General features: G+C 39.2%; 2 protein-coding genes across 2 annotated transcripts; both read left to right on the top strand.

The window, feature by feature from the left end:
• The first annotated feature begins 353 nt into the window (after positions 1–353).
• LOC126633484 (probable beta-1,3-galactosyltransferase 12) lies at positions 354–3,126 on the top strand. The gene is made up of 7 exons (XM_050304100.1): positions 354–921; positions 1,178–1,330; positions 1,430–1,512; positions 1,601–1,700; positions 1,807–1,920; positions 2,116–2,258; positions 2,647–3,126. The coding sequence occupies exons 1-7, from the start codon at positions 497–499 to the stop codon at positions 2,733–2,735; spliced, it is 1,107 nt and encodes a 368-aa protein (XP_050160057.1). The 5' UTR covers positions 354–496; the 3' UTR covers positions 2,736–3,126.
• Positions 3,127–15,216: 12,090 nt separating this feature from the next.
• LOC126631576 (GATA transcription factor 21-like) lies at positions 15,217–17,439 on the top strand. Its single transcript, XM_050301697.1, has 3 exons — positions 15,217–15,736; positions 16,226–16,690; positions 16,887–17,439. The coding sequence occupies exons 1-3, from the start codon at positions 15,479–15,481 to the stop codon at positions 17,229–17,231; spliced, it is 1,068 nt and encodes a 355-aa protein (XP_050157654.1). The 5' UTR covers positions 15,217–15,478; the 3' UTR covers positions 17,232–17,439.
• The last annotated feature ends 3,312 nt before the right edge of the window (positions 17,440–20,751 follow it).

Genomic DNA, 20,751 nt, shown 5'->3' with positions numbered 1-20,751 from the left:
TGCAACTACATGACAGAGGTCTAGAGCCGAAGGGGTAAATGAAGACCTAGGAAAACTTTGGAAGAGACTCTAAGAAAAGACTTAGAGTATTTGAATCTAACGGATGACATGACACAGAACCGAGCGCAATCAAGTTCTAAGATTCATATAACCGGCCTCACTTTGTAGGAAAAAGCTTTATTATTGTTGTTTTTGTATTTCTAGGCAGATTTCAATTAATGTTTCATGTGATATGTCAAACAATTAACATGTCGATGTTGATTGTCATTGTTACATCATCCATAATATTATTATAAACTCTGTATTTTGTTAAAAGACGGCTTGCATAGAGAATTCATGTCAATAATGAGCGGCATTGATACGTTATCAACAAAAAAAGGGACGTCTCACACAAAGTTTCAGACTTTGCGGCTGAATAGATTTGACTTGAGTCTCACTCTTCACCCACCATGAGATCAGGACACTTCACACGCAAACACTGTGAGAAGTGACAAAAATGCCACTCTTTTTCCACCGCCAATCTTCTCTCCCCACCGCCACCGCCACCTCGCCCTCCTACTCCTCCAAGCTCCTCAAGCCCCTAAAGCCCCATCCTGCCCCTGTCCCCACCCGCACTCCCCTGCCCATTATCGTCTTTTCACTCGTCTCCCTCTTCATCGGCCTCGCAGGAACCATCTTCGCCGTCGCCGCCTTCCGCCGCCCGACCCCCATTCCCATTTTCCGATGCGGAAAATCGGACGACACATTCCGGGGGTTCTACTCTCTGTCGAAGTCTCGGCAGATCGGTGATAAAAATGGTGGCTTGGTTGATCGGCCCAAGCTTCTTGGGTTCGTCGGAATTCAGACCGGGTTCGGCTCGGCCGATCGCCGTGCAGCGTTGCGGAACACTTGGTTTCCTTCCGACCCAGATGGCCTTTTGAGGTAAATTTCAGCTTTTTGCAGTAAAGTTACTAAATTTTGCAGTTGATCTGATGTTGGTTTTTATCAAATTTTGTTAAGTTACTAAATTTATAGTTTATGTGCACTTGTGTGATAGCACTTCTGGGTTTTGTATGATCAATAACTTAGCAATGATTTTGATTAGATTAACTAAGATTAAGATCAACAATCTGGCTCTGATTAGAATGTCATTTAGCTCCTTATATTGGGAGAGTAAATTTGTAACATTATCTTGTAGGTTGGAACAGGCCACTGGTTTAGCATTTAGGTTCGTTATCGGGCGATCGAAAGATGCAAAGAAGATGGCGGAGCTTCAGAAAGAGATCGATAAGAACAGAGACTTTTTGGTTATTGATAGCAATGAAGAATATTTAAACCTTCCGTGGAAAACGTAAGAGTCATCGGTTTTTATTGAAGTTTTTGTCATGTCGATGACGGATTCGTGTTCTTGGCAGTTCATGTCATATTGCTTAATCACGCTGTTTCGCAGGTTGGCATTTTTCAAAGCAGCATTTCAACTTTTCGAAGCAGATTACTATGTCAAAGCCAATGATGACATTTATTTGCGTCCAGGTATATATTATAGTGCCAGGCTATACGCTGTCATGAAGCCGTGAATATGAATACATTGGAATTTACTGATGTTTCCGTAATTTTTCAGATCGACTAGCCATGCTTCTAGCCAAGGAACGAACACATCCACAAACCTACATTGGATGCATGAAGAAAGGACCAGTAGTCACTGACCCTAAAATGAAATGGTTTGTTGGTTTTCAACTTGTTGTCCCAGATTGTTTACCTTTGTGCTCGGTTAACATTTTTTGTAATAATCTGTCGTAATTCATCAACTGTCTGTTTATTGTTCAGGTATGAGAAATCAGGACATCTAATTGGGAATGAATACTTTCAGCATGCTTTTGGTCCTATTTATGTTCTGTCTGCAGAGGTGGTAGCTTCATTAGCAGTCGCTAGAAATAACAGGTCAGCCACCTGTTTTTTATTCGTTTTTCTTTATGTTAGCCATTGTTTCTTTCAATTGTCAGCTTTTGCCTCGTTTCAATAAGTTATATATTGAATTTTAGAACCTCCAAGTGAAATATCGCTTAGGCTTTAGTTTTAGCTTCTCATTTCCTATGGACGTCCCTTTGTTTGATAGATGTATTTCCTGGCTTTCAGTTTGAGAATGTTTAGCAATGAGGACGTCACGACTGGATCATGGATGCTTGCTATGAATGTCAATCATGAGGATAATCGGGCATTATGTGACCCTCGTTGCACACTCACATCCATTGCAGTGTGGGACACCCCAAAATGTTCAGGTACTTTATCCAACAGATCATATTGTTCGTCACAAATATTTAAAGATAGTTCCTAGTTATACTGAGAGACCAATGGTTGATTTCTGGTATGATCATGTACATAGACGGAGGCTTTTGTTACCTTTAATAAGAAAACTGATGACCTTTCTGGCGTTTGTGATAAGTAATACCAGAACTCGAGTGTTGAACATAACAAATGAAAAGCACTAAATGTCTTGTTTACCAAAGAATTTGATCGTTAAAAAAATAACGTTTCTGATAGTTTTGAACAGACCGCGTGGCTTCTTCTATGTGTACTGTGTTGACCTTAGTCAGAAATAGAAATGTTTTGAAACGTGTGTTTATCTGTAAGATGCAGTGATGTGAGAAAAATCTTGAAAACTTGTAGGTTTGTGCAACCCAGTCATTAGGCTGAGAGAGCTTCATGCGATGAGAATGTGCTCCAAAAGCCCGACGCTGCCTCCTGATGACAGATAATGAACTACGGCATACAATGCCCTCCAACGACAGTAATAGAGGAAGGTCAGTTGGCTTCATTGACAGTATCTTGTTTCCTAAAAGATAAAACGAAGTCTCCTGCAGCCAGCTACGGAGAACTTGCTCTCAAAGTATTTTATCCATTTATCGGTCCTTGTTGTACAAGTGATGTATTGTAAACAGAGCATTTTTCAACGAACCACTCCGTCTGAGGGAAATCGAAGTGTAATCTTCGATTTCACTGCATATGTGCAATACCAGTCATACAAAAAATACATAAATATACCAGTGTGTTTGTGTAGGAGACATGGATTTGAAGACTATATGTTGGTGTTGTAATTGTCTTGTGACAGTCCAGGTTCTGTTTTGTAACATACAGAAATTGTCGCTATTGATTTTGTCACGGAAACTCGAAATGATACAATTTTCTCCAAAAGACAAAATACTCTAGCTATGACTTTATAACATGAGAAGTGCTAGGAACAGTCGCTCGCATGACTGATCTTGGTTGTTTTTGCTTTGTGAGTCTCATAACTATGAATGGCTATGAATGGCTGGATCACTCCACCCTTACCGACACATTTTTGTTTCACAAGCAATTTGGACAATAACTGGTACAATAATACAACATATACGTGTCCATTAGCCTTTAAATTAGAAATCTACTTCCGGGCTTAATTAAGAAAGACATTGAATTTTTCAACCATGACCTTAATAAAAGAGAAATTTAATTTCAGTACAACTTGATGAATTGGATGGTCGCTTCCAAAGGTAACGTATCTCTACATTTGGTTACCATCCCATCCTATGTAAATACAATCTCAAATGCACATCGTCCCACTCTTTGTGAGAATGACTTGACTAACTAGTTGTCCTGTTTAAGTTTTTCTCGGATGAAATTCTGGGATAACCGGTACTCAGAGTGTTTTAACCGTCAGATCTTTATTTTAAAATGCGAAAATCAAAATCTAACGGTTAAAACAACTACAGTACTCGGAGCACCAAAGAATTTTTGTTATCCGAGTTTGGATTTGGATCCTCTCCAAGACAATTGGTCGGGATCCTCTGACTGGTGTCTGTGAGCCGTTGGATTTTCATCCAAACGACTACAAACATGGAACCCTTTAAAAGTTATAATAATTATAGCCGTTAGATAAAAATCTAATGGCCTACAGACACCTGTTAGGAGGATCCCGACCAATTACCTCAGAGAGGATCCAAATCCTCCGAGTTTCACCACCACAGTTTAAAGTCGTACAAGTACCCCAAACACGGACCGTCGGATCTGCTTACATAAAAAGGTCAAAGGAAATGTCAACGGTCGTACACAAGACCAGCGATACAGATCAGCCGCACAGAATCACGAGCCCTTCACTTTCTCCCAAATCTGACAACTAAGGACGGTACTTTTGTCTGTACGTACGTCAGCTCCGATTCCTCGGTTTCAGTTTCGACTTCACCACGACATAAAATACGGCCACGTCATCACCGCAGGCCCACGTCTCTCACGTGGCACAGTCCCTGCCAGCGTGTCACGTGCTTTTCTCCCCCATTTATAATCCATTTGTCCTCGCTTTTTCACACACAACACACACTCACTCCGCTCTCTCCTCTGTTTTACTCTTATCGGAGTCCGACCGCATGGAAGCAGCTGCCCCTGAGTTTCCTCCGCCGGAGCCTGCCGTCTCCGTCGACATCGCCGGAAAGTTTCCGGAGCTCAGTGACGAGCTCTTGCCGGAGATTCCCATCAAAGAAGAGTTGATTGAGGAGGTCATGCAAGAGCTCTACAAGGAGATAACGACCACCAACTCCCCCGCCGCTGCCACCACCACTACAGCTACTTCTGATTGCAAAAAACCGTCTTCACCGGCGACATTTCCTACGCCGTCGCTGGTGGTCGGGAATGGGAAGAGCGAGAGCTGCGGGGCGTCAGTTTCTGACTCCGCATCAACGGTGATGGTTGGAGTGGAGTTTGTGGGGCCCGCCGGAAAAAAGGGTGGATCGCCGGAGAATGGGGCGCGGAGGAGTGAATGCGGGAGGAGTAATCATGGGTTGGTGGTTGGGATGGGAGGAATGGACGGCTGTGATCATGCAGGGGAGGTTGATGATGAATGGCTGGAGAGAGTGCTGATGAGCACGTGGGGCCCGGTAGACCTTGATCCATGGTTCTGATGCTCAGCTGGACGTTTTGTTGTTGTAGAAAATGTCCGTACACATCAAATCAATAGTTTGAATAGTGAGGTTTTATTAAGAGTAGAAGAAAGGAAGCTACAAGACTCAAAAATGGTCATAAGCTACTAATATTTACGTGTGCAAGTTAGGCCAGTTGATCAAAGTATTTGCGTTTTTATTTGTGTTCGAAATTTCAAATTATTAATCGTAAATTAGAGTTGATAAACAAAAAAGGTAAATCTTATTAGATATTAATTTCTCTTCTCTTCTTTCATTTTCTTTCTTTTCTTTTCTTTGCTTCTTTTCTTTTTTCTTTTCTTTGCTTCATTTCTTTTTCTTTTGGTAATAGTCTCTTCTAGTTTTCTTGAAATGGAGAGTCATCATTTTCTTTTTTGTTTGAATTATTTATTTTTTTAATTTATGCTTTATTACGGCACCAATTAAGCAAACACTTAAACATTATTATGTTTTGTGTGGCATTTTGCTTTTATGGCCTTAGGAAATTGAAAAATTTATTGTCATTTGAAAGAAGAATCCATCTTTATCCCTTGACATAGCATTCAGTGCAATTTTCTTAGGATAAAGACTTACATGGAACGAATTCATGGTCACTTAGCATTTTGATCTAATAATGTATTTTTACATGTAACTTTTTCTCCACAAAGCATTGTATAATCAGATCGAGATGCCACATCAATGAACCTGTTCCATATAAATTGTTCTCCTTCCTTAAGAAATTTCAACAATGATACCTATTTCCATCCCTTTTCTTTTAACTTATTTACTTTTAAAACAAAATATGAGTATGGATGTGCAAAGGAAACTGCGTGAATCATTTCTTATTCTAAGGGAGATATACAAGATTAGTTGCTACTTTTTTAAGTTAGCAAATTGAGTTCCGCAATATATTTTAGGGATGTGCTATCCACACACTCCTTTTTACTTCTCTTATACCCCTTGTTAATTTATGTCCTTTGATCTTCTTTAATTCATCATATCCGACGGCTGAAAATTAAAAGGGTGTGAGAGAAGTAAAAAAGAGTGTGTGGATATCACACACTTATATTTTATTGGAAAGTATTGTTTAATAAAGAGTTTGAAAATGAAATTTAGGCCCCACAAGATAAGATAAACCTAAGATATTAATATTCTAAAGTGAAAAGTAAAATATGAAGAGTTGGTTGAAAAGTGAGTTGGAGGAGTAATATCATGTAGATCAACTTTTTAGAACACATTTACAAACTATGTGAAGTCTCACAAATAAGAGATAAACACTTTAATCAGTATTTGGGTAATAATTCAATCATTAACCATCACGTCATATGATTTACAAAATACTGTTTAATAGAAGGTCTCCCTAGCATTACCCGAATTGGAATGACAAAGTTTTAAAATAGCATAAAATTGCCAAATAAATTAGCAAATGACGCTTTTAAAGAAAAAAATTTTGCTAACTCCTTTCGAGATGCTAAGCAAAGATGTACGAGTCCACCGTCTCTATTATTTGACTGACAAAATAAATAGATGGGTTACATTTGCCTGTTTTGCAGCAATGGGAAAATTAAGTCTGATGAGCTAGCTTAGCTAAGCCAATTGCCAAACATGCATGTATGTAAAAGCAAACTTGAAAACAACTTCCTCTGATAAGGCCAGTTTCCGAACAAACCCATCTACTTGTCTCTTGTGCAAAATGTTGTACATGCCTACATGTGTGCTTTTTTGTTGAGTTGGAAGAAGCTAAGAAAATCTCAAATCTAATCGGTTGTGAATTCGACAGAAGCACTTTTATCATCTGATCAAGGTGCTTTCCATGGAAAGCATTTTTCTCAAAAAATCTGAAATAGTGATTGAGCTCCAAGGCACTTCACTTTCCTAATAAAAATGATGGTGGTTGTGCTTTTATCAAGAGCTTGTGACTGCTGTTGAAGTCGCCTAAAGTGAATTCTGGCTATGAAAAACACATTTGAGTGCATCAGCATTTGGTATAAAAGTCCAAAGTATTTTCTAGTCGTACGAGTGTTACTTTATAAAGTATTTTCAAGTGCTTTTTGAAGAAGCATTCAATTTTAATAAAAAATTTCAACATGTTTATAGAATAACTTCTAGCAAAAGCATTTATGACCAAAAATACTTCACACAGAAGTTGACTCAAATGAGCTCGTCTATAACCAAAGTGTTTTCTACAAAAACATTTTCAAGCAGTCCCTAATAAGTAGTAGAATTATTAATTTAAGCTCTTGTTACTCTCTAGTGAATTTGGATATTCTCTGGACTTCAGTGTCCAGAGCTTAAGGGCCAGGAAATTTGGGCCCTTAGTGTATGTGAAAGATAAATTGGAGTTCTTAGTTTGTGTAAGGTAAACAAGCAAAATGAGTTAATGGAGACTATTAGATTCAATATGAGTGGTTCGGATTGCCCCGTTGCAGCGCATATGGTAGCATGATTAGCATCTTGAATTCATGCTTCACAGACTCACAGTACTAAGTACATGTGACATTGCTTCGGTACGTATATGTAGAGGTTGACCCACTGTCCTATATAGCGTGCCAAACAGGCCTGGACGCATTCACCTAAATTGCTGCAAGAGATGTGGCCACAACATAAATGGAAAGTTGCATGCTTTACAAATACAGCACCTGTTTTCTGCACCATCAAAATTGAATCCCAACGCAATGAAAAGTAGTAGTAATTGTGGCTTTTGCTTTTCTTCGGCTTTTGGCCTTGCAGTCTTTAAACGATAGAATCTTTGCTATATGTGTCACTTATCCTTATTAGTCTCTCTTTTAAGTGTTGGACCGCCCTCGAGAAGGACTTTTGCTCTGACGCTATCTCAAGTCAATTCAAATATAATGTGACAAAGTTAAAACGTATGATGGCACCTCTAGTGTGTCGTGTCTTCACATGTGGATGAGATATTAGTAATCCATCTTCAAATTAAGGAGGAAAACACAGGTGTAATCGATTATAGTAAAACGCAATTGAGCAGATCAACAAGTTTCAAATTGAAGTAACATAAAACCTGTTAGTCTAAAAGACTTGTCGAGAACAACAACATGTCTACAAACCGCCTAATTGACAGCAAGGTGAAAAACCTCATTTGCTTCGGGATCCCATTGTAACAACAAAGATTGTGCTAAACTCCGATCACGAAGTTTTTCTACTTTCCTCCAAGTTCGAATTTCTCTCTCTATATTTAAAAGCACAAAATGTTTTACGGGCAAAACCATCAATTACCTAGTTTTATTTTCTTCAATTTTATAACATGTCCTCCATTTTCTCGCCAAGTATTGGAGAAGAACTTGTATGAAATATGTTGCACTGTCATGTGGCGTCCGCGTTCAATAATACAATGTCGTGTATACATTTTTTTTTTCTAACATGTCATTGCATTATTAGACCGAAACACCGTAGTAGCGATAAACACGTGTCATACATGTTATCTCTCCATGTAATGAGATCATATAATTTGAAAGGGACTTGACAGAGCAAACCCCATTGCAAATTATATATGCTGAGAGTCTTTTGATGGAAAATCTGGAAATAATTATGCAGAAAGCTTTAGGAGTTTCCAACACAGCAAGTACGCACAGCAGCTTCTACTACTATGACTATTACAACTTCCATCTGCATTCTGCACTGCTGTTATTAATTAAAATTAATATTAGAGATTTGGTTTGTGATGGTCCACACTACGACAGACCAAGCCGGTAGTGGTCGCTGTCGTCGTTTCGGTGCAGGACCATCGGACCATATGGTGGTCCTTCTCCTTCCTTCCTTTCATATATATATATCTTCATTTTCTTTCAGGTTTAGGGTTTTGGGGTAGTTGAGGACACTGAGGACTGAGAAGGGTCCTAAAATTAGATAATTAAACTTTTGTGTTAGAGTGGTCTCCAAGCAATTCCATGTTTACATGTTTACATCTCCACAGTAAAACCATATTTATGGTTTCTCTTTGTTTTTTGTTTTTTTTTTTTGTTTTTTTGAAAAATGAACAACTGGTGGCAATATTCACTCATTCCAGGAACCGGGAAGACACACAGAGACATTTTAACATTTTTCTGACCACAAGTCTGATTTCACATCAGCAGCGGATTTCAAACCTATATTTATGGTTTCTGAGGCCGTACCATAAACTTATGGTACTGGGCCCAGTCTTGGTTAGGCTCATTTGGTATTTGTGTGAATGAAGGCGAAGTATGGGCCAGGAAATAAAATTGCAGATTGTAAACTTAAACTTTGACCCATTCTTTGAGATCCAAATACACCAAAACAGTTAACACCCAGCTAAGGCCTTCAGCCTTTCACAGTGATTTAGAGCAACTCAACCGTTGCTTATTGCTTTGGGGATAGGCAACCCAATTCACTATCCCCCTCCCAAAAACACTCTAGCCCACTAGGGTAATTGGACCCAAGGCCCAAGGCGAGTCTAATGGCGAAATCAGACAATAATCGCCTGGTCCGGCGCCCTACCTGGGTGACATAAGGCTGACATCATCATTACGTCATCCACAATTTAAATTATTAAAAATTTATAAAAACTATTAAAAATTATAAAAAAACTAATTAAAAATATAAAAATTATAATTTTTTTCTATAAATACGTAACCATGTTCTTCTACTTTATACTACATTTCAATATCTTAGAATACTTTCAAATAATCTTTTATTTTTATCCGAAATTAAAAATGAAGTTATCATTTATTATTTTATAAAATAAAAAATGCTAATAATTTAATACAAATTGCCTAGGTTATTCAATATAGGAGTGGAGATACACTTTGTGCGAGTCGTTGCTATTCATTTAAGGGGATTGAGTTGCCTATTGCCCAAGAGGGCCTTCCTACACTGGAAGCGCTCTTAAGTGAGTGTGATACGAATAAGGCAGTATTAGTTTAATAACAATATGGAAGTAGTGTGAGTTCAAGGGCGAAGGCAACTAGTTGTTGCCCTGGGCTCTAGTACACCCCAAGTTTTATCGATGGCGGAGGCAGCTAGTTGCTGCCCTGGGTTCGAGCACACCCCAAGTTTTTTCGATGAAAAATTTGCTGTTAAAATAAGCATGTTATGATCTAATATTGCCTTGAAACAAAAATTTAGCGTACCGTCAACGCTTAAATTTCACTACATATACAAGGAAAATAAATTATCCCACCCCTATTTAAATTCCTAACTCTACCATTTGTGTGACTTTGATACTGGTGAGTTTTACTGTTTATATATTAACCTTGAAAAGAAAACCCTAAAAATTAACAAATAATAATCAGAGTTCAACAACAATTAATAATCAGGGGGAATAATTTCAAAAATAATATAAGGGTAAATTACATTTTACCCCCTCAGGTTTGAGGTCGATTGCAACCTCTTACAATATCTTTAAAACATTTCAATTTCATACATCTATTAAAAAATCCGTTAAGTAAACCGTTAAGTGATGACGTGGCAAATATGAGATCCACATTTGTGTTGACGTGACTGCCAAATTTATGTCACTTGACATAAACAATTAATAAAAAAATAAAATCTAATTTAAATATTAACATATTAAAATATTTAATTAAAAAATAAAAAAAATACAAATTCTTCATCTTCCCCACCCCTTCTCCCACCACCCACCTGAGCCACCCCTTTTCCCGTCACCAACCCCATCCCCCATCACTACCCCCTTCCCCCATCACTTTCGCATGAAGCTTCACCACCACCATCCCACTCTTCCGCTTCTCTCTCCTTTCTCCCGTATTCCCTCTCCCTTGCTCACTTTCACACTACAATAGCAGCAAAATGCAGCACCACCAGTGGCAGTGCTCACCATTTCCCAAAAAATCAACGGATAACAAGAAAAGGGAAATCGAAGGGCACCCCATGTTTGAATCCGGATGATATCCTGCAACAGAACTCGTCTAAGAATCTCAACAGGAATTTGGGACTAATCGGGATTTTAGGGTTTCAATTTTCAATTAATTTGGGGCCAACACTCATCTCCTAGTTGTAAACATGTATAGCACTGACGGAGGAAGACGATGTTGCAAATGAAAAGGTCATCCATGGTGGTCTTTTCAAACAGGGCCTGTGCGTCTGCGAATCAGCCCAGTGGAGACAGCGACGAGCTTTCTGACGATGGGTTAGTGAGAGAAGGAAAGGCATGCCTTCGTGAGAGCAACTCCAGCGTTGCTGGTTGCTCGGGGGACAGGCAAGGAGAAAGGGCCCGACGGCTGGGGGATGGAGATCCAGCGTTGCTGGTTGCTCGGGGGACAGGCGAGGAGAAAGGGCCCGAGCGACAGGCCCGGCGGGGATTGCTAGCCCTAGAGCCTGAGGGCTGTGTGACGTATGGCTGATGTGCGGCATCGGTGTATGCGCTCGGTGTTCTTTGCGTCCTCCTTCCTCCTTCCTCCTCGTCCTCCTTCCCCTCCTCGCCCTCCTTCCTCCTCGGTGTTCCATGGCTGCTGAGAGAGAGAGAGAGAGGACCGGTCCTCCTTCCTCCTTCCTCCTCGTCCTCATTCCGCTCTTCGTCCTCCTTCCTCCTCGGTGTTCCATGGTTGTTGCTGTGAGAGAGAGAAAGAGTACCGTTCAAAATTAGGAAAAAATAATAATATTTTATGGATTGGGTGAGAAAAAAAATAATAATATTTTATTACTAATTGCCAGGGGGAAGGGTTCCAAGGGTGGAGATGCAAATGACAATTACTATTTATTAAGGGCAGTTACTGTTCACTAGGTGGATTGAATAGTGGATTGCCAGGGGGAGGGCTCCAAGGGTGGAGTTGCTCTGAGGAAAGCTTGGGATTCGACTTGCACCATGGAAGAGAAATGTAGAAGTTGCAGAAGCTTGGAGGTGGGCCAGATCGTCGAATTTTAGTTCGCCGAGGGAGCAACCGTGAGATAGAGAGAGGTTGCTGGAGAGCATCGGGAACAGAGGGAGGGGGAAGATGAGGCCCTTCTGATTGTAGTGGTGAGCATGGGGAGGTCGAAGAGGGGGGTGGGAGGTCGGAAAGGGGGAGGTCGTCAATGGCGGATGTGAGGGATGACAAAGAATTGAAGGGCGTGGGGCTCACTCATTTTTTATTTTATTTAAATGATAAAAACTTTATTTGTTTATTATTTTTTATTTATGTGAACAAATTTGATTGACACGTCATCAATTAACAGTGTACTTAACAGAATTTTTAACGGAATGTATGAAATTGAAATAAAATTAAAATAAATGTATGAAATTAAAATGTTATAAAAATATTGTATATAGTTGCAATCGATCTCAAATCTGAAGAGATAAACTGTAATTTACCCATAATATAACTTAATCGAATTTTCCACTAATTTGTAAAGATAACGAATTGTGAGGCTGGAGATGAATATTTAGTTTGTGGTTTGGTAAGCTACCACACGGTTTAAGCCAAAACACAGCGATGCATGCATGCCCACCAAGCAACGACACAAGGAGTCGTCGTGTCACGTAGCTCAAATTGTCCACCCAATTACAAGAGATTTTTCAGTGTGATCGGTACATGGAGTGGTACATTACGTGTCATTAAACAAATGGTGGGATATGTGTGCTAAAAAGTTAATAACTTAAAAAATAAATTTCCCCCCATTCCTATTAAAACAAGTGGTTTATTACTTGTATTCCCATCACAACTAAAAATTTCTCTCCAATTACAAAACCAAGATTTTGATGATAACTACATTCCTATATAAAATCATCCCCCATATTTTTGTTGCATGCTAAATGATATATATTATGATCAACTGAGATCTATGTACAAATATATAATGTATAGATCTGTAGCGGTATGATGACAATATTAATCAAGCAATCAACTTCAAACATTCGTGCACACTACTTACTCACACAACTCATATTACGTAGCATGTTTCTTGATCTCATAAATTCATGAATTACAACGAAGATGTTGATTTTTTAAGCTTTTGTGATCATGATTAGGTATTTCATGGTCGTGATTAGGAATCTAGATAGCACTATTTGTATTCTTCTTCTTCTTCTCTTAGTGATCGAGATAGTGTTAAATATATAAGATGGGATCCGATCGATATGATGGTTATGGTTGAGGAAAAGAAGTAAGCCATACTAGATATAGGAATCGATAACTAATTGTACGAACAAGATAATTTCATGGGGTGTGATCAAGATTCAAGTGATTCCAAGGATGAAAGTCTAGCATAAGTTCTCGACCTTATGTTTGGATGACGAACTTTTACCTACCAAAAAAAATTTAGACTCAATTGTGCTTAAGTACTAGAATTCTTCTACTAAAGATTACATATGCACTACAAACAAGGTAAACAAATAACTTTTTGAACAACATGTTTTTGAGAATCATTTAATTGAAAATTTTCTCAAATGTATTGCATCTTGGCATTTTCAAATCCCTCAATCAAATTTTTGTACTTCATTCCTAACAAATTTATATATACTAGTTTCATGGAACTTTAAAGTACCTCATCCAGACACACGATTTTGAGAATATTACCACTCTTTGCCGATTAATTTTTTTAACATGCATGTAACTTGGGGTAATTTTTTTCTGTATGTGTGTACTGTAGATGTGGAGTTTATACTGCTTTTTTGAACAAAATTTATTAATTCGGGAGTAGCTAAAACAATATATTGTTAAACTGTGGAACAAGGACAAAGATTGTCTGCGCTTCTTGTTCCCGTGCTCTCTTACTTTGTGTGGTTACTGTTAAACCACGTCAACATTTTATATTGTTTTTTTATAGAGATAATAAGACAAAAATGAATAGTAATATAAAATGTTGACTTGACTTAACAGTGACCACACAAACAGGAAGACATAGAAGGGCACGGGAACAAGGAGTGCAGACAATCCTTTGTCCGTGGAACAAACCTCATCAAGTGGTATTGTGCTCGCAGCCAGCTTTAGATTTAAAAGGGGTCCCCTGGTCCTGCACCACTGTATAAACCAAATGTGATCTTATAAAATGCGGCAACGATTTTTCTCTGACGATGTATGTATTGGGGAAAATGAAATAGAAACGGACAAGAATTAACGGAAAAATCTTGTGAGACGACTAAATAAATGAATTTAATGAAATTGCCTTCATATATCCTTCAGATGAAGTAATCATTGCTTGCTCCATGTGACCTGGTCATCAGTGAGAAAAAAAAGAAAAAGGAAGTTTTAACAAAATACTTCATATACTGTTCACTTTTAACAAAAAACCATATTTTTACTTTTAACTAACATTATTTACTATACCTTTAAAAATGATTTTTCGTGAAAAGAGAAGTTTTTTTGAACTTTTCGTTAGTTTTCCTAAAAAAAAAAAGGGACAGAGGGAGATTGAAATATAAAGATGAGCAATGAAAATATCAGAAAAATACCAGAAATTGAAAGTAAATTCGAGGGTGATGGCAGGGTGGTGGTGGGGGGGGGTGTCTGAGAGAGAGAGAGAGAGAGAGGTTGTCACTGCCTGTAGCCTGTGCCAGCATTTGATGAGTTTTGGCAAGGTTAAGTTAAGGATGAGATCATGAGAGACGCTCCCATATGCAAATAGGCTATCCATATACATTCCATTCCATACCCATCTCTTCATATATATCTGAACAGTTTTCTAGGTTTAATTTCTCTGAGTACTAATATTTATATATTGAAGGAAGTTGAAATTTCACTTTGTTGCCGAGCATATATTAGGCTGTTACAAGATCTAATTGGCTGAAACCTTCCCAACCATCCATGTGACACATTTCTATATCCTCACATATTAGTTAGACTGAATTGTGAACGCTCAGAGTTTAAACTCGAAATTGGAAAAACAATACATATATAAGATCTTCTAGCTATTGCCAGTTTGAGAAGTGGAATAAGATTGTATTATTATTACGAAAAGATTAAGATCTTATTACGTATACTCTAAACAAGAAAAAAAGTGTATTGGCGGTCACTACTTGTAAGAGTTTACTTAGAAGATGTTAACAGTGCACAGAGGAATAACAGTGATGATTATAGATACTTGAACCTCTAAAACCCTAGCTAAGACCCACACACTCACACCACACGCACATGATAAATAGATTTTTACATGCGGTAAAGTTTTACATGTTGTGTGTTGTATGTATGTATTTGAAGAAGTTTTTATTTTCAAGTTGTATAAAATAGTGGGGGGTGAAAACCGCAGAAAATTAATAGGGTTTGTCATACATACTGTACTGGAGTGCCATCGCGAGTAGTAGCAGTCAACACCTCCTTTGTATTTGTCATTTTCTTGCAGCAGCAGCAGCTTGTTTATCTATCTATCTGAGTCCTCTTGACACGATGTCACGTGAATGCCTTTCAGCTCTCTCTCTCTCTCTCTCTCTCTCTCTCTCTCTCTCTCTATTCGGGTTCTTGCTCTTTCTCTCTTATAAGATTTCAGAATATCTCAGGACCTTTTGATCAGCCTTTACCCTATCTCATATTGTCCTCCCTTGCTGGACACTCGACACACAACACCCTTTTAACCCCTCTCTTTCTCGCCCTAGATCTCTCTCCCTCTCTTTCTCTCTCTAGATCTCTCTCCCTCTCTCTAGATCTCTCTCTTTCTCTCTCCCTCACATGATGACTCCAGTCTATCTGAACCCACCACCCTCTCCTTTCTCCCATGTCGAGCAAGCAAATGATCAGGAACAACGCCTGAAACTTTTTATATCATCATCATATACTAATCAAGCTGCAGCTTCATCATGTTCTTCTCTGATCTCATCATTTCCTACTTTCTTCGACTCCTTTGAAGATCAAAGAGCTGGGAGTTCTAGCACTACTACTACTACCACTACTCTTGGTCATGATCAATCACTATTATACCATCACAAGGTAAGAAAACCTAGCCATATAGCTACGAACATATATATTAAACTTAATTATCTTAATTAAATTTTCATATAGCTCGATCTTCCTTTAATTGATTCTTCACGAGTCCATGATCAAACTTGGTACTTCTGTGATCTGATGATCTCATAATTGATTAATTTTGATGGGTTTTTCTTAGATAAAAGTTAAAACTAATAGGCAAATGAATTATTCGTTCTCCAGAATTAGCTACCATCTATATACATATATAAGATTGATTTTTTGTCCGAGACTCCAAAAGCGATATTCGTTCTCTAATTTTTAGTGTTTTGTATCATTGTATGATTGTCACATGCATGTACGACACACACTCATAATTACATTAGATAAATTGTTAATCAGTTAATTAGTAAGTTAATAAAGACTTTTGTACGAGACGCCAAAAGCCACGTTTGTTTTTTTTTTTTATATTTTTTATATTTTTATTTATTTATTTATTTATTTTTATCTCAGGCTGATAAGCACATACGGGATTGTGGAACAAGAACTTATGATCAAGCATCCAAGTCATCTTCTTTAGTTCAGCCTCATGTGGTGGACGTTATAGGCAACAAGGACCATAGATTAATGTCGGCATATGCTGATCATGAAAGGGAGATCAATGGTAGAGGAGGAGAAGAGGAGGGTAAAAGTAATAATAATATTAGGCCAAGGGCAGTAAAATGGATGTCCTCCAAGATGGGGTTGATGCAAGAGATGACCAACCCGGATCTCGCGCCGGCCGGTACCACTGGAAATCATATACCTGCAGCTGCGGAGATAGCTGAGCATAAATTCCGAGTTGTTCAGTATCAAGAAAACAGTGACGAAACCAGCTTTTCCAGAAATAACAACAAAACTACTCCAGCTGTTAGGGTTTGTTCTGACTGTAACACAAACACAACGCCACTTTGGAGGAGCGGTCCTCGCGGCCCCAAGGTAGTTACTGTCTGTAAGATTTTTATATTGTGAGACTGAATCTGAACCGAACATACTGACACAAGAATAAACATGACTAATGGTTCAAATTAATTTACTGTTTGACAATAGATAAATAAGAAAATACATGTTTGGCTAGATATAATATGCTCTTGAATTAAGTCTATTCATCTGTGTGTATATGTGTTTGTTGCAGTCGCTGTGCAATGCATGTGGAATCCGACAGAGGAAAGCGAGAAAAGCCATGGCAGAGGCTGCGGCGGCTGCTGCAAATGGGTTTGTAGTCGGCGCCACTGACACTTCATCTGCCAAGGGTAAGGTGGCCAACAAGGAGAAGAAACCGCGGGGAAGCCATAGCAAGAACAAGAGCAAGCTCATCGTCACCGACACTCCATCAGTATCTCCCAACAACAAAATTAATAGTAATAATAATAAGATTTGTTTCAAAGGTTTGGGCTTTCAACGAGTGTTTCCACAGGATGTTGCTGAAGCTGCAATCCTCCTTATGGAGCTGTCTTGTGGCCTAATTAATCACTCTTGATTTCCATTTACATTTTTGCTCTCCGTAATCTTTTATTTAGGAGGATTTTTTCTCTCTTTTATGTGGTTTTGCTTAAAGTGTAGGAGTAATAAAAAATCGAAAGAGCTACTTGAAGAACATGAGTTTGCTGAAATTGTAACTGTAATCTATTTTACGCATTGTTAAACTGTGAGTTAATGATAAAAATTAGCATATTTGAATACATAAATTAGTAATATGTTTATTTATAGGGAATGAGATGAATGAGAATAATTCTCATTCTTTTTCCTTAAATTTCATAATCTAATATCGAAAAATTAAAAATCAAATCGGTTGATGCACAAAACCGGAGGTCTTGGAACAACGTAAATCCGACCGTGATTCCGCAAGTAATGTAAATAACACAAGATGTATGTGGTTCACCCCAAGGTTTGGGCTACATCCACACTAATTATGTATTTATTTGAGGGAGAGAGAGCTCTGAGAGTGAGAGCTTTGAGAGGGGGTGAGAGGGCCTAGGAATTGGCCTCCCTCAATTGTGAGGGTGAGAGGTCCTTTTATAGAATAAGGACTCCTCACTTATTAAATATTTGCCCCTTCCTTTATCACATAATTACATTTAAGTCCCCCGAGTATTTGTACGAGATCTAAATACGAGGCCCTAAATATGGTATAAAAAGTAGTCCCCCAAGTCTTCAGTCAATAGAATCTTTTGGCTGGAGACTTGAAATTCAGTCCATGTGTGGGCCGAAGTAACTAGATGTTGTCTTGAACTGATGCTCGATATGAGGCGGTGCTCAATATGAAATGATGCTCAACTAGAAGTAGCATATGTTGCGAGGCTGCTAGGCTCGTGGCTTATGTTGCCTTGGTTGGCTCGGCTTGTGGCGTTGAAGGTGAGGGAGTCCCTTTTATAGAATAAGGGCTCGCTCCTCAATATATAAGTGATGGGCTAAGAGTTGATGCTCGCGGCGATGCGGTTGCTCAGCTAGCGACGATGTTCTTTTAATGATGGTGAGGGAGTCCCTTTTATAAAATAAGGGCTCGCTCCTCAATACATGGATAATGTGCTAGAGTTGATGCTTGCGGCGAGGCGGTTGCTCAGCTGACGGCGATGCTCTCTAACGAAGGTGAGGGAGTCCCTTTTATAAAATAAGGGATCGCTCCTCAATACATGGATAATGTGCTAGAGTTGATGCTTGCGGCGAGGTTGTTGCTCAGCTGGTGGCGATGCTCTCTAACAAAGGTGAGGGAGTCCCTTTTATAAAATAAGGGCTCGTTCCTCAATACATAAGTGATGAGCTAAGTCCCCCAAGTATTTTTTATGAGTGCTCTCTAATGAAAGTGAGGGAGTCCCTTTTATAGAATAAGGGCTCGCTCTTCAGTACATAGATAATGGGCTAAGTCCCCCAAGTATTTTTCATGAGGCCCAGTTAAGGCCCAATATATAGTGTATAGTGTAGTCCCTCAAGTCTTCGGTCAATAGAGTCTGTTGGCTGGAGACTTCAAATTGAATCCATGTATGGGCCGAAGTGGCGGTTGTTCGGAGGCAGTATTTGTATACCCTGCATTGAAGCTTTGTAGGTGAAGCTTTGCAAGTGAAGCTTTGAAGTTGGAGCTCTGTAAATGAAGCTTTTGAAGCTAGAGCTTTTGTAAATGAAGCTTTTGAAGATGATTGACATGAGTAATGCTCATGAATATTTATGTTGATTGACATGAGTGATGCTCATGGATGTTGACATGAGTGATGCTCATGAATGTTGACATGAGTGATGCTTGTGAATGTTTATGTATGATTGACATGAGTAATGCTCATGTATAATTTGAAGTATTGGGCGTACTTTTGATCACCTGGTTGGTGGCATGAAGGAGAGTACGGGTTGTACATTTCATTACCTGGTTGGTGGCATGAATAGCTAGTTGCCAAATGATATTAGAGTACGAGTTGTACATTTCATCACCTGGTTGGTGGCATGAATGGCTAGTTGCCAAATGATATTTAGAGTACGGGTTGTACATTTCATCACCTGGTTGGTGGTAATAACGGTGGGTTGCGGAATAATTTTGGAGTACTGGGCGTACTTTTGATCACTTGGTTGGTGGTAATAGCGGCAGGTTGCCAAATAATTTTGGAGTACTGGGCGTACTTTTGGTCACCTGGTTGGTGCTATTTTGGGCTTATGGGCCTTCGCCTTCCACATAACATTCCAGCCCATTTATTTTGGGCTTTGCCTTTTATTTTTTTATTTTTTTATTTTTTTTATTTTACTATTACCCTTTGATGGGGTTTATACAGATATCTTCGAAAAATATGAAAAATAAATTACATCATTCAAAAATAAGGAAAGTAAACCACATCACTCTGGTGGGGTGTTTATTTCTTGCTTTTGCCTTCTTTTTTTTCTGCTTTGTTCCCCATTACTTTTCTGCTTTTCTTGATCCTGATGAGTATGGCAGACAAGGAATGATAATAGATTTTAATACTAAGCAAAGAATCTTATCTCCGCTTTTGCTTTCTCTTTTTTCTGCTACATGGTCCACGAGTCCACCGCCAAAGCTCCATAATATTCTCCCACCCTTTATTGAGGTGAAAAATGAAGGGGCACGTGTCATGAAGAAAATCCAAGAACCCGTAGTGGAATGAGCACTTCTTCTTCTAGTGCGACGAGAGAAGGAAAAAGTTGCTTGTTAGGGAGGATGGTTTCTTGTTCCAGTTTTAGAAACTCAGTCCGCACGTACTCCTTTACACTCATTGTTATGCTCAGAGGTTGAGTTCCTTAAAGCTCATCAAGCTCCTCTTCTAACATAGGTATTAAGTTGGCGAATGAAGCTGGAGAAATTGTTGTGCTTGAAATATTTAGGCAACAGGAGCTCTGAGAAATCAGCAGGAGATCATACTATAAATCCAGTGCCCTCTACATTCCATGACACAGTATTCCTCTTCCCACCATCATCTCCTCCGACATCTTGTTCTTCTAGCAGATCGAACGTCTTCAACAGAAACGGGACGGCGCTTCTTGTTCGGGAAGAAGTTTCAGCCATGTATGGCTGGTAACTAGCTTTTGAAACTTTTGTTTCCAGATAGTTCCTATTCTGATCTCCATTCTCGCAGAGAGAGAAAGACTGATACAGCACGTAGAGCAAGTGCAACGACCATGCCACTATCTCTAAACCCCACGCCACACCTCGCAGGCTCTCGCTGCCACCATAAAGTTCACGCGAATGCTCCACGATGACACGCATGAAGTTGACCTGAGCGGTGGCAACGGTGCTGACGGTTTAGGACTTTGAGAGAGGGGGCTTGTCCTGGGGAGACATGACCGGGGCGAGGGAGGATGAGTGTTGTGGGGCAAAAGAAACGCCAGGCCTGGAGCTGGCGGCCATGAAGACGATGGGTCGGAGAGGACTTTGAAGTAACTAGATGTGGCTTTAGGCGGTTTCACATTTGTTGTTGCCGAAGCAGAAGCAGTAACAGAAGGTGTTTTTACCTCTTTCAACTTTCCAGCTCCCTCATAGTGTACCATTGACCGAACGTTGATAG

This window comes from Malus sylvestris, chromosome 8 (genome assembly GCF_916048215.2).
Source record: "Malus sylvestris chromosome 8, drMalSylv7.2, whole genome shotgun sequence".
Taxonomy (NCBI): domain Eukaryota; kingdom Viridiplantae; phylum Streptophyta; class Magnoliopsida; order Rosales; family Rosaceae; genus Malus; species Malus sylvestris.
This window is presented reverse-complemented; position numbering and strand designations above follow the sequence as displayed.

Excerpts from the sequence above, each read along its gene's own strand:
- LOC126633484 (XM_050304100.1), top strand. The coding sequence starts at position 497 with ATGCCACTCTTTTTCCACCGCCAATCTTCTCTCCCCACCGCCACCGCC. Across the intron at positions 922-1,177 it reads GACCCAGATGGCCTTTTGAG|GTTGGAACAGGCCACTGGTT; the intron begins GTAAATTTCAGC and ends ATTATCTTGTAG. Across the intron at positions 1,921-2,115 it reads GCAGTCGCTAGAAATAACAG|TTTGAGAATGTTTAGCAATG; the intron begins GTCAGCCACCTG and ends CCTGGCTTTCAG.
- LOC126631576 (XM_050301697.1), top strand. The coding sequence starts at position 15,479 with ATGATGACTCCAGTCTATCTGAACCCACCACCCTCTCCTTTCTCCCAT. Across the intron at positions 15,737-16,225 it reads CACTATTATACCATCACAAG|GCTGATAAGCACATACGGGA; the intron begins GTAAGAAAACCT and ends TTTTTATCTCAG. Across the intron at positions 16,691-16,886 it reads GCGGTCCTCGCGGCCCCAAG|TCGCTGTGCAATGCATGTGG; the intron begins GTAGTTACTGTC and ends TGTTTGTTGCAG.